Source organism: Tachypleus tridentatus, chromosome 2 (assembly GCF_004210375.1).
Source record: "Tachypleus tridentatus isolate NWPU-2018 chromosome 2, ASM421037v1, whole genome shotgun sequence".
In the NCBI taxonomy this organism is placed as follows: domain Eukaryota; kingdom Metazoa; phylum Arthropoda; class Merostomata; order Xiphosura; family Limulidae; genus Tachypleus; species Tachypleus tridentatus.
In genome coordinates this window covers 118,129,171-118,143,261 of record NC_134826.1, presented here as the reverse complement: position 1 = coordinate 118,143,261, position 14,091 = coordinate 118,129,171, and the positions used below count along the sequence as shown (strand labels likewise).

The window sequence follows — 14,091 nt, the reverse complement described above, 5'->3', positions numbered from 1 at the left end:
TGCTTTTAGGATCTTTTCATGTGGGACACTGCTGTTCGTTTACCATCCATTGCCAATAGGGTATTACAGTAAGTTCTTTTTCTCCAGCAGTTCTTTTTTGAGACTATTCCTGCATACTTAGCATAACATGGGGTATTTGCTGCTATATTACATTCTTTTAGTTGCTTCTTTGTTTCTTTGTGACATATTATTACCTTTATTCAGTTTATATTTTTGGCACCTGCCAATCCTTTACCTGTCATAACTGCTAGTTTCCTTCGTTCATCTTGTTTGCTTGATGCTAATTGCAGTCCTGGATTGATCAGTTTCACATCAGTCATTTCATGGGTCTTTCCTGTTTTAATATATCATCTCTAATTACGTTAGGATAGGCTATTTCTGGAGTGGTGTAAATGCCCCTTTAGGTTGTTTTTATTTTCTTTTTTTTTCCACTGTTGTTTGGAACCAGCTTCGTCCCTTGAACTTTTAACATTTTCTAATTTCATATGTCTTTTGTGGGATGGATTGTATTTTTTCTGATTTGCACATTTGGAAATTTTGCCAGCACTATTATTGGATATCTGGCTTCATTTAGCTTATTTTAAATAGGAGTAATCTTATCATACTCTTTCACTCTTTCCATAGTTAGCTTCGACAGTTGGTCTCTTAGGGATGTGTATTTTTGAACACCTGTACCATCAGAAACATCCATTCTTCTCCTCAAATTGAGTTGAAGGTATTTTTGGTTATCCGAGCCTTTGGGTTTTTTCTTCATCTTCATCCTTCCCTGCTTGTTTTTATGCATTCATAGTTTAACATATCCCAAATGGCTTTGGGTTTACTGCTTCCTCCACCTCTTCTGGATTATCCTCTTTTCTAATGCTCATCTACAAAGGTATGGCGTGTGTGGTTTTATCAGTAGGAGTCTTCAGAATAATGGTCTCACAGTTGAAAGGTCTTATCCTGTTCACACCTGGACACTTCTGCCAGTCCATACTCTTTGTCTTGTCTAGTTTGACTGATTTTGTTTCATTTAGATTTGTTGATGGTGGTGGCTTGTATCACTTGCCAAGGGGACATTTCTTCTTATTCACTTTGAGGTAAACAAGGGATTTATTGTTTTGAACCCACAGACTTGGCATACGTCTTGTATAGTGTTATGTTCCAGGTTCTTTTTTCTTATTGTTCATTGCTTTTTCTCCTGTTTCTTTATTGCTAATTGAATTTCCAATCCTGACACTGTCTTCCATGGAGTGACTTCTCTATTCTCAATAATGTGCATGGCTTTAGTGGGGTGCTTTTCTAAGGAACTTTTTTGAATCTTTTTTCATTTCCAATTTAGTAGTCATCTCTGTTGTTTTGGGTCTCTAGTTCGTCATTCTGTTGCTGTGATTGACGTCAGTTTCAGTCAGGTTAACATTAGTGTGTTTCCTCTTTTTAGTAGTTTTCTCCAAAATTTTGAAAGTCTTTGTCACTCTGGTTTAGGTTTTTCTGATTGGTCTTTTCTGACTATTTTAGCTTGATTTATTTATTTTGTTCTCTATTGATGTTTGTAATCTACAGATCAGTGGCTCATGTGGTATTTATCTTTTGACTTTTTCATTTCTTCTCAGTATGACCTTGGATGACCTTTTTGGTTGAGAACAGACTGTGGATTGCTTTCATGTACTTAATGCTTCTTACAGTTAAATTCATTTCCTTTGTTTTCTTTCTTTTCTCCACTTCTTTGTTTGTGATCCCTCCCCCCTTACTCATTTGGTTTATATTATGATTCAGTTGGCCTTTCCTTCCTTGTCTCTTTCTTCCCATTCACACTCCCTGGTGTTTTCACTCCTATTTTTCACCTTCCCTTTTCCCTTTATGTCTAGTCTGCCATCAGTTGGGAGTACTTTGTTTGTTGAACATTAAGATTACCTTTTTTCAGCTTTGGGTAACTGTTTCTTCCTTATCAGAGTAACATAAATTTGCCTGTTGCCATTCTTCACTGTTTCCTGAGACTGTGACTGGGTAAGCTACTTTTTCTTATATATATTTTTTCAAAGGCATACTTGTCTTTTTCTTTCTGTATCCGTCTTTGTAGCTAGTAGTGCCTGACCAGGTATTCTTTAAATACTCTAATCTGTACTGTACAGTCACATCAACTTGCATATTATAATTATATGGCCATGCAGTACAAATTGCAGAGATGAAGTGTTCCACAAGATCACTTATAGGTTTATTCTCATGATATAATTGATTCAAACGTTTGAACATCCTGGATGTTACTCACCAATGGACTATATGGGTACAGTAGAAGGGTATAGCTGCCCATTTTTGCTATGCCTTGTATTGAATAAATTGGGATGGTTTGTTTTTAAAAATAGGGTTTTGTGGTTACCCATGCACTGTTTAAGATGTTATTCCTTTTCACTTTCCACCATGCCTTCTCACCTTCTTTTCTCTAGTGGAGTTTGAGAGTCCTAACAACTTTCCAGTTCTAAGTTGCAAGGGTGGTGGACAATGTAAGCATCCTCCTGAATGTGATAATGAAATACTAATAATATATGTAAATTATTATAAAATCATTCTGTCAAGAGTAGGACATGGTGTTGTGCTGTGTAGATGATGTAATATTCTCCAGTATGACATAAAAAAACAAGTAAGAGCGAACCACCAAAATTTCAGTTCACCCCATTGACTGGAATCCCTCATCCTACCTCCAGTGGCTTGGTTGTGGGTTTAAAATATAACCAATCGATGTAAGTCTTCAAGAATGTGTTACAAATGTCCTTCCTAATTTCTACTTTATCAGTGTTGTGGGTTATGGTAGAGGTACTTGCTGACTATTACAGTTCTTCCCCTACATTTATCCTTCTATGCTTATTATTTCAATGATGTCACTGTTCTTGGAGCAGTTCTGGTCAATTTTACATATGAGGGAGATGGTTTACATTACTCAAACATCTTTCTCATACTGGATGTCTGGTTCTTGAATTGATCTATCAATTTATCATATTAACCTGTGCCCCCTACATGAGATGGGGGAGATTAGATTCCCTCCTGTATCATGAACTTAAGATAAAGAGAGAATGATTCTTTTTTTTACCCACACCAGATACCTGGGTCTTGGACTGTAGCTGACTTGCCACTTGTATGATCATTTTTCCTGTCCTCACGTGGTTGTCTGTTCCCTGTCTCCTGGCTTTGGATTGAGGTTGACTTGCTGGTAATATAATCTTCTTTCCTACCCCAACATGGGTGTTGACATTTGGCTGCTGGGTTTTGTATTGTAGTTGATTTACCAATGGTATGATCCTTACCTCACTTTCATGGATGTCAGTTTCCAGTGGCATTGGTTTTGGATGAAGCTGACTTGTCATGTAGGGTCTATTGTGCCCTCACCACTCTATATCTAGGGGTATATCTTTTTCGTTTTACTCACTCTTATATTTTCTGGAATTGAGTATCATAAATATTGCATGATTGGGATCACTATCCAGCCATAGTTCTCTCCCATTTGGATGTGCTACTCTGTTTTTCTGCCCATATATATGACATCCTTCTCCAGTGAGTAAAGAGTATCTGGTTCAGAAGTGGTGTGGTCTCCCACATCAGATTTTAGAATCTGACTATCTCATCTTAGGAAGTGTCCTTTGGGCACTTTCAGTGGATGATTTTTTTCCTTACATTGTCCTCTATCTATTCAGTATAGCATTCTAGCTATTTATATGATTGGAAGTAATTTACTGTGTTGCAGTTATAATTTTTCTGCACTGAAAATTTGTTTCCAATAGGTAATTGCTTTCATTCCCACTTTCCACTCTTCTCCCCACTGAAAATCAGTGCTCCCATTTTTGGCTAAAACTCAAAGTGATAGTTTGGTAGAATTGAATAGAAGGAGTTGTACAAGTCAAGAGAGCATGTTGCACTCTTCTTGGTGGATTGTTGTCACATGATGATTTGTTAGAGATGCATTAGAAACTGTCAATTCCAACTGAGAAGAGATAAAAGGCCTGTGGCATAGGTAAAACATTTTTCCACATATAGAGGGCAAAACTGAATCAGAATACTTATTTCTGTGAGAGGGGTAAGTAGCTATTGGAAATAAATTTTCAGTATAGGAAAAATTAGAACTTTTTAATTTGAGAGTTGTTAGGGACATCAGCTTGTAATGCTTCATGTGTCTGCTTTGACCGTAACACTGCATCTTGTGGCTTTACTATGCCATTACTTCCATAAAGTATTCACATAAATTATTTCTTCTGTATTATGCCAGTCTCCCATTTTGAAGATAATGATACTAATGTGCCAATTTTCGTATATTTTGCTGCCAGTGCGGTAATCAGTTGGTAAATCTCAGCTTCAGCACATATGAAATTGAGTGGGATATCTTGTAATAGATTCTTCTCTCATCTGACCTGGATTCACAGTTTGACGTAATTGTTACACTTAAACCATCACATTCACAACCATATCTAGTACAGTTCAAACATATTCCATTGCTACATTGTTTTTTTACATTTAGTTAACTTCTCCATGCTAGTTCCTGGTCTCTGGTTCAGTTACAGGTTTGGTTGAACAATTTAAACCTTGAAAATAGTGCCAGATGTTTTCCTTTTTTCTAATCAAAGCAACCCAAACTTCACTTTTTGATCCACATCAAGATGCTGAGCTGGCTTATGTGAGGCAGGTATTAAAATATCTTCTCAGCATACTTCTCATAAAAGCTTATCACACACCTATTATTAAGATACATGGTTGTGTAATGCATATTTTGTTAAACATTTCATAGTTTCACTTTGCAAGAAGTAACCTAGCATGCAGTAATTATTGAAATTTGTTATTTTGAAGTATATGGACTTATTATGTCATGTTGTGTTTGAATTTACAAGTTATATTTTAGTAGTCTAACCAATAAACATAAAATGGGTACGTGTATTTTGGACAGGCATGTTTATTTTAATATTTGTACTCTCTGTGTATTTGGTATTTTTTACACATTTTTCTGAAATGAACTACTGTTTGAATATCTTTTTGTAAGTCTATGTTGTTTCTAATGGTGAATTGATTTATTGCATAGATGCAGTTGTATTGAGTGTGCCAGATGTTAAAGGCTCTTTTGTATGATATTTCTTCAGTTTTTTAAAATTTCAATAATGGGTTACTGTATTAAAGCATTTCAGATGGTCAGTGTTTTTGTACAGTATTGTTACTTTCTTCAGATCATAAAACTAAAAAGTGTTCATGTTGTTTACTTTAATTGTAATTTTTTAATTTTATTTTTTTGGTCTTTTTTTAAAGCTCTTTTTATTTTCCAGAAAGGGCGACTTTTTTTCTGTGATTATCCTTTTGTATTTGATGCTCAAGCTAAAACATTGATACTTCAGACGGATTCTGCTTTACAGATGGAGGTAAGAGGATTTGTTGAATTAAGTTTTTAGCCCTTTGTAAGATGTCTTTAAGAGGATGTTAATTTTCATTTAATGTTATTTTTACACATGCACCTTTGAAAGAAACTAATCATGGATAAGATTCATCTGTCATTTGTGTTTTCAAATTGGCCATTTATCCATATTTTTCAAACCTGGTGTAAAAAATGTTGGAGGGTTGGGGTTTTGGGACCAGACAGACTGTTTTAGTCTTTTCTTATCTGTTTTGTTGTTTACACCAGACTCAAACTAATATGTGAAGCTTTTTTTAACTGGGTGATTGGTAAATATCTCTCCAATTGGAAAACCTCTCTTGAAAACAATGGTGTCTGAACACTTGGTAATGCATTGACTTGTTTAAGTGCAATGGTAAATGATCAAAAGTATCAGCATAGAGCTAGATTTTTGAATCTTAGTTTTCTGCCTCAGTGGTGCATAATGTTTAACTATTTATTTAGAATTACTTAAATGTAGATGTTTTTTCTCATCAGTGTACATCAAAATTTTCTGAATTGTGCTCAGTAATTAAGAATGTTTTATTGCAAATGAAGAAAATTAAGTTTTATAGCAACATTATTCTTAATTTTGTAAGTTATACACAGTGGTACAAAATTGTAAGACCAGGGGATTTGAGACACACAAGAAATAAGTGTGCTGTTAATATATACTGTACTATCTGTCGTTACATTATCATGACCATTTGTTAGCCATAATTTACTGTAATAAAAAGATTGCTACAATGCCTAAAAATTCCATCATGCTTCAGAACTTAAATATGCAGAAATTCATTCAAGAACATATTTAATATTCTGTATTTTTTTTTTAATGATTGCAATGTAAATTTACATTAATGGAAACTTGTTTGTATAACTATTTCTTTCAAGTTTCATGAAATTACCAATTTGTTTATTGACTGATTTGCAATTTTTAATGTTGAAACATGTTAATATCAAAAGATGTCAAACATTTAGTGTATACAGATTATCATAGCAATGAATGATGTAAATATATATTACCCCTATATTAAATCTTAAATATTCAACAGAAAGCACGTAGACCGTTTGGCTTCGTTTGCTGTTGTTATCCCTGACTAACATTAAAAATTATTACTTTTTTATTGTAATAAATACTCACTTGGAGACAATTTTCAAATGTTGATATAGAAAACAACTCATTACTTTTGAAGTTTATGGATTTATTTGAAGTATTACGTCTACAATTTTTTTTGTCTCCAAAGTAAAGTGTATGCTCCTAACTTTTTAGAATGTTCATTGTAAGTATAAGTACATAAAGAAATAGATGAAGTGGTAACAACTTATTAAATCTTTAGTCAGTTGTTAAATCACAAAAAATATTGTTTTCAGTTCAGAAATAGTAACTTTTTTTTGCTTAGAATTGTTCAAAATTGTAATAATTATGAAAAAATATATGAAATCCTGTGAGGTATAATGATACTTGATGTTTTAACAGTTTCTTATGAAGACCAAAACATATGTAGTTCTTATAAATACAATACAGTACTAGCAAATAAATAATGAATTTTGTCTGTGTTGAGCATATTGGCATGAATTTTGTATTATTATGGTCAATTTTGCTTGAAAACTTCTTTAAAGTTAGAGTTTCTGAGTTCCAAAGAATATCAAACACTATATTAACAATGGACTTATTTGTCTAGAAATTGGGTTTTGATAGACGTGGTGGGAACAGCACAAATAGCCCATTATGTAGCCTTGTGGTTAGCTACAAACAAGCAAAGTCAACAAAGAAAAGTATTAAGAACATCTTGTGTAACTATGAAGGAAAATTACAATAAAGGAACAAGAAAATCTTTCAGATCAGTCATGATATATTTGTGGCTTCGGTGGTAAGTCTGAGATCTTAAAATGCTAAAACTTGGATTTGATACCTGCAGTGAATGAAGCCACTGTGTAGCTCTGTTCTTAATATGAAATAGACACTTTTAACATTTAGCTTTCTCTACTCTGTAAGAAAGATATAATCAACTTCTGTTTGCCTAATTCCTTTGGAAACTTTAGTTGTAGACTGTGGATGTCCAGCCACAGTTTTATCATGTCTGTTTTCATTCAGGAACATATGGCCCCCAGTAGCATAGCAGTATGCCTTCAGACTTGCAACACAAGAAGCAGGATTTTGGTACACCTGTGGTGGGCAGCGTGAAGATAGCCCATTGCGTAGCTTTTTGCTTAACTAGAAACAAACATCATGAACACATTGTATATATCTGACACTATTTCATGATTCAATTTCACAGAAGGAAGCATTTAAAAATACAGTCAAAATCCAGAACAGTTAATATTATAATTTATCAGAATCTAGCTTTCACGCTCATCCAACTTGCTACCCTTGAAAGGAACTGATGTATATTCAACTTCACTGGTAGTTTCTCAACTTAAATATCTTCCTTTTTGTCCACATGCTTCAAACAGAGTTCCAAGGAATATCAAACACTATATTAACAAAGGACTTAAGTCTAGAAATGGGGTTTTGATACACATGGTGGGAATAGCACAGATACCCCATTATGTAGCCTTGTAATTTGCTACAAACAAGCAAATTCAACAAAGAAAAGTATTAAGAACATCCTATGTAACTATGAAGGAAAATTACAATAAAGGAATAAGAAAATCTTTCAGATCAGTCATGGTGTTCTCTTCAATTCTGAGATGTAATTACTGTGGCTGTTCATTTCTTGTTATGTGCAGCAACTTTTGTAATTCAAGCTTCTCATCTCCAATTAATTTTTATTAAACCTCTTTAGTAGAAGTATTAAAAATATCCATAAGATTTGGAAATCATTTTACATTCTAATATTTCATCAGTAAATTAGTGTTTTGTACTAGAACTGAATGGGACAGATATGGAGCTTCAGACTCAGAATGAGAAAACACTTGGGATTAAGAGAATTTAAAGTTGATTTCAAGAAAATCTTGGTAACACTGACTAAATGTTTTACATAAATTTTCTTAGATAAATGTACTGTAAGCTTTACCTACTATTTACAAACAGTTTGTTTCATTGAAAAGGTAAGTTTTTCTGTTTTATTTTTATAATTACATATTTTTAAAAACAGTTGAAGTGTTAATTATTCTTGTGGTTTCTATACTTTGTTGGAGTTCATTCTAGTACTTTCCGTGTATTAATAAGCTTTTAAGACTGTTAAAACATTTTTCATGCATTCTCCCAATTTCTTTTACACACAGTGGCCATTCATGCAATTTTCTAAAATAAACACCAAAAACATTACAGCTGAAAATTTATTTCAGTTTTTTGTGTACTAATTGCATTTTGAAACTGGCTTCTCCATCCTTTTAGTTGAGCTATAATTAGAAAGGTTTCTCTAATTGTAGCAGTAACTTCTGTTGACATAAAAATGTATTTCTAAATTCTTAATGAATTATGCAGATGCTGCTATTAGTTATATTAACAATGGTTATTAAATTTAGAGATATATCCATCCTTTGAAATACAATTTTTATGTGTTTCATCAATGTTCTTAAAAAGATTTATGGTAAGTAGTTGTACTTTAAATCATTGTGTAATATTATATCCTGTGTTTAGTCTGCCATGAACTCAGCTCATCAGCATAACTTGGCAAGACTTTTTATGCCCATAATGAATCCTGTGAACCCATACTTGGTTTTGTGTGTTTCCCGAGAACATCTGGTCAATGATACCCTCCATCAGCTTGGGAACTATCCATCTGCAGACTTGAAGAAGCCACTAAAGGTAGGATACAAAGTAAAGACAGTGTAAGAATAATTCATAAATTGCTAAAGATATTTTTGAGAACATTTTAATTATTGGTTTCCAGGATTTTCACAAAAGTTAAAAGACTTGTGAAATTTTCAGTTAGCTACTTGTCAGTGTGGATACAAACAAACAAAATAGTATCTTTAACAAATTTTTCCACAGCTGGGTTATCAAAGGGTTTTCATACACTTTTGAAAAAAACAAAGGGTATAAACAATCCCATTGAATCCATAAGCTTTTAAAGGTATAAACATATTTTACATTTGACTTTTTATGTAAATAAAACAAAAACACAAGTCTTTTGTTGAGAGATCAAGTTTATTTCAACATTTCTGAGCATATTCATTCATGACATATCTCAGTGGAGAGCAAATCTCAACACATTGTACAAATACAGTATGTATTCAGAAATAATGTTTAGAAATACTAAATTATTGAGGGAGGACTCTAACACAGTGTTGAAATTCAACAATATTTATTCACCCTTTACCACCCTGTTTGTTTATTCCATGTGCAGTTTTCCCACCTTAATCTTACTCTAACAGTGTTGAAATTCAACAATATTTATTCACCCTTTACCACCCTGTTTGTTTATTCCATGTGCAGTTTTCCCACCTTAATCTTACTCTTTTGTACCTGCCTTCCATGAACATCCTTTTTGAGTTGTTTCAATGAGTTCTTGAGAGTTTTTAGAGGGATAGCCTCTCCCTTCTCACTTCCATGTTGGCGTATTTGTCTTCTTCGGCTCTTTCCTTACATACCTGGTTTCTTTGTTGAGATTTTTTTTTTACTATCAACTTAACTTCAAGATTTATGTAGGGCTGTCTTTCTCCATTGGTCTGTTTTCGGTACTTTTCCTGAGACTTTGGAATCCAATATGGAATTATAAAGGCAACAATCAAACCTGTCATATTTACATGAGTGTATCATTCAGAACCTCAACAAGTTCTTATTTCTCTTCCATTCTGCTCCTTCCTAATTATTACTAGTTCTTAACCCCAGAGGTTTCTTCTCTTTTCATATTATTTAATGCAGGTAGACACATCACCACCTGTATCAGTGACTTAGGGCTCACTTATCTGATATTGTTCCCCTGTGTGGCTTTTGGGTCATAGATCTGTGGGTTATTTGGGTCTCATCCAAGAGACTTTTATTTACTTCCTTTCCCATCCTCTGTTGTTTTGGATACCCACAGTTTTTTGTTGCCTCAGAATCTTATCACCAGTCAAAATCTGTTTGAGGCAGTACAAGATCCTCTCTCCCAGAATGCCTTTGAACCTGTCACTCATTTGTCTCCAGAATTTTATTCCAGACTGTCTGTGGTATTCAAAACAACTGTACACAGGTGGCCCATGATTGATTTCTTCCATTTCAATCACTTTTTGGTTTTGCCTCAACTTATCATGAAATTTTCTCACCCTAAGATGAACTTTTTTTCCAGGTATGGATGACCAATTTGGATATTGCATATTCCAGTATCTCATCTGTTCATCACAAGGCAGTTTATCAATTTCACATATTGTCCTTTGGGCTTGCTTCAGCTCCCTTTGTCTTTTGTTTGATAGTTAAGGTTTTTACCTGACATTTACATGCTTAGGGGGTTGTTCTTACATTATTACATGGACAACTGGTTTCTGTTAGCTCATTCCAAATGGAGTCTGACCATCATGTACACCTCCTGCTCCTGGAGGCAGCTCATGTGGGTTGGTGAAGTTGAAGAAGTTATTCCTTACACCTGCCAAATATCTTGTCCACTTGTGTGTATTCCTCAACATTCATTTCATTTGGGCCCAACCTTCTCCTCTTTTACTTTTTTTAATAGAGTTTTCAGTTCTTCACACCCTTACTGTCCCCTTTCTCACTGCTTAAAAATTTCTTTCACTTTTGGTGATGTGATCTTATATGAAAGCTCTAATCTTTGTGGGTTGAGCGCATGTGAAGCTTCTTCAGTGGGCTCTACATGACTATTGGAACCTTATATAGGACCCATTAGATGCTCCTATTTCTCTTCCTCTTTCTCTTGAGAGTGTCTGCATTGATGATTGGACAGGGCTTTGATGTTTACAGGTGTTCCATTTCTTTCCCCTTGTTCAGATTTGCATATTTCATGGATACTTTCCTCCAGGGCTGGCCAAACTATCTTACCATATCAACATCCTGGAGCTTCTTGCTGTACATTGTGGTGTGGTTCAATTTCTTCATCTTGTTAGGAATCATCTGATCATGATCCATTCTGACAGTTCTCCAGTTATAGCTTATATTAGTCACCAAGGCAGTGCCCATTCTCATTCCCTTTGTTGGTAAATTTTGGATCTTCCTTTTTGACCCCACATATTCAGTATTTATCTCCTTGTGGCCACGTTCTGGGTGCATTCAGTTTTGTCACAAATCATTTTTCCTGTGCTGACAAAGTTTATCCGATAGAGTGGTCTCTTGATCCTCTTGTTTTACAGTGGTTACACCTTCAGTGGGGTATTTCTCATCTGGTTGCATTTGCCATATCCCTCAATGCTAAGTTACCCTAGTTTATTATTTACTTGCTCTTGTTATTGATGCATTCAGTCAAGATTGGACTAACAAATACCTTTATGTATCTCCTTCCGTCCATCTTTTTCACAGGGTGATTCTGATCATCCATGCCACATCCTATCAAGTCTTTCTGATTGCTAGTTATTCACTAGTACAACTGTGATTTTTGATACTGCTCCAGCTACAGTCTGTCTCACCATTCCTTTTTTTTGTTCCTCTATCCTTTCTACATCAACCTTTAGTCATTGCTACTTTATGTCATTCATATTTGCACCTGGTTTTTATCTGATCCTTGGAAAGGAGCTCTGGTTTGTTCTGGTGGTCTCTCTTTTTTTTTTTTTTTTTTTAAGCTCGTTCCCTTTGTGCTTCCCCTAGAAATGTTTATCAATACAAGTAACATTATTTTAGTCATTGGTTTTTGGGTTAGAGTATTTCTGTGCTCAGCTCATTGTTTTTAACTTTATACCTTTTGGATTTCTTCTTTTGGCTGTTTGATTAGGGATGATTGCAGGTTAATGTTCTACCTTATCACAGACTTTTCATTTTTTCCAGGTACTGTAAAACAGGAGTCATAGGTTAATTGAATAGCTTGTGGATGTTGTAGGTGCAATAATTTAGTGAGCCATTCATTAGAAGTGATTTTAGTTGTTGTCATTATATACTGTTCTGTTTCCTTTTTTCTATGCCCATAAATGTTTCACTTTCTTGTTGTTGATATTGGAAAACCCAAATAAGGAACATGTTGCCATACTACAACATGTGAACTGAGTAAAAGGAAGAGATTGGCTATTCCAGAACATTGACTTTGTGAAAGGATTTAACTGTGAGCTCAAGGTTGTGAAACAAAAGATAATCACAAATTAATTTTACAATATTTAATATAGTGAAACAGTATATCATACACATTATTCAAATCATTAATTATTCCTAAGCCTAAATATACTAACATGATTTGCAAAAGCAGTATACGATAACCCTCTCCTCAATTTTTATATAATTTTACACACTTTTTATTAAAGATTTTATAAGCTGAGATTTGCAGTGTAAATTTATAGTACTAAATATGTGCTCATATTAGTAATTTTCTATGCAACAGCACATCATTTTGACCATTCTTAAACATTAATACATGGTTACTATTTGCAGGTGGTTTTTTCTGGTGAAGAAGCTGTTGATGCTGGTGGAGTACGGAAGGTAAGGCCTTTTAGATCTGAAACCTGTATATATATTACTTGGCTAAATCGTTCTGAAAATTATAGTTTTTAAAAAAATTATTTGATATTAAGACCTGAAAAATGTTATTTTTCATCCTGAAGAAAATTCAGGTTAAATTTATTATCAAGATGCTTTGGTAAAATGTATTTTGTTGTTTTTTTAAGTTGCAAAGTAATAAAATGTGATATGTATAGTTATTAAAGAGATCTCAGTAATAAAGTAGTAAATTATTTATTTATTTTTATATACTATTAATTTTAATGTAAAAAAGTTATTAAATGTAGTTAAAGTCAGTTTAAATGATTAGTAAAAAAAAGTTCTTAAGAAGTGTTTGTTTATGCAATTCTGCCTGTTATAAAGTAATAATTATGTATTTAGTATATAGTGCCTACTGATATTCCTGTCAAAATGGTTCTGTTTTTGAAGTAAAGAGGTGTATATTAAAACAACTATTCCTTATGTGTGTATTTCTCAATAGGCGCCTCTTAACTTAATGTATGTTACGTGTAATTTGGGCACAAATGTGGCTTCCTAGGCACTTTTTATCTTGTATTTGCAAAACATTTTTATGATAGAAATACAAGTTTAAATTGTATGAAGGAATAGTATATTTTTGACCAAGATAAACACAAAAGATACTTTTATTTGACATTTAATGATGTTTTTATTGTATATATTTTGATTCTATTGACCTAAATGTTTTTTTATTGATTTTTTTTATATTATGTACAGGAATTCTTCATGCTTTTATTAAGAGAGATACTAGACCTTAAATATGGGATGTTTAAAGAATACCCAGAAACTAATTGTATATGGTTTAACACACAGGTGAGTTTCCAAGTACAAAACTGATATTGAATGGTGATAAATTTTGTTTTGCATTGCAGTAAATACTCAAATATGACATAATTCAAGACTGCATGCAAAAATGAATAAAAGTTATCGTACATGAAAATATTGAAGGCATATAATGTCATGTATTATAAGAGTAATTATCTGAATGAGTTGGCCCTGTGTTAATTAATACAATAGATGTATTGTAAAAAGTGGCAAGTGTTTAGTCAACAGTACATGTCTGTTGTATAGAAAAATCAAATGTTTTAATAAAGTTTTTATACTAAAGATAGGTGTAAGAAAGACCAAAGTCAGTTTGACTCAGACACTGACTAGTTGAAGTAGAAGGTGACTT

The 14,091-nt window shown here is 33.4% G+C and overlaps 1 protein-coding gene across 6 annotated transcripts in view; it reads left to right on the top strand.

The window, feature by feature from the left end:
• Positions 1 to 14,091, top strand: part of Herc4 (HECT and RLD domain containing E3 ubiquitin ligase 4) — a 116,158-nt gene that overhangs the window by 78,109 nt on the left and 23,958 nt on the right. For all 6 annotated transcript variants that reach the window (XM_076490487.1, XM_076490485.1, XM_076490489.1 and 3 more), the window contains 4 exons: positions 5,277 to 5,369; positions 8,967 to 9,134; positions 12,834 to 12,881; positions 13,635 to 13,730. In XM_076490487.1, coding sequence (XP_076346602.1) covers positions 5,277 to 5,369; positions 8,967 to 9,134; positions 12,834 to 12,881; positions 13,635 to 13,730 — 405 coding nt within the window. The remainder of the gene's footprint in view (positions 1 to 5,276; positions 5,370 to 8,966; positions 9,135 to 12,833; positions 12,882 to 13,634; positions 13,731 to 14,091) is intronic.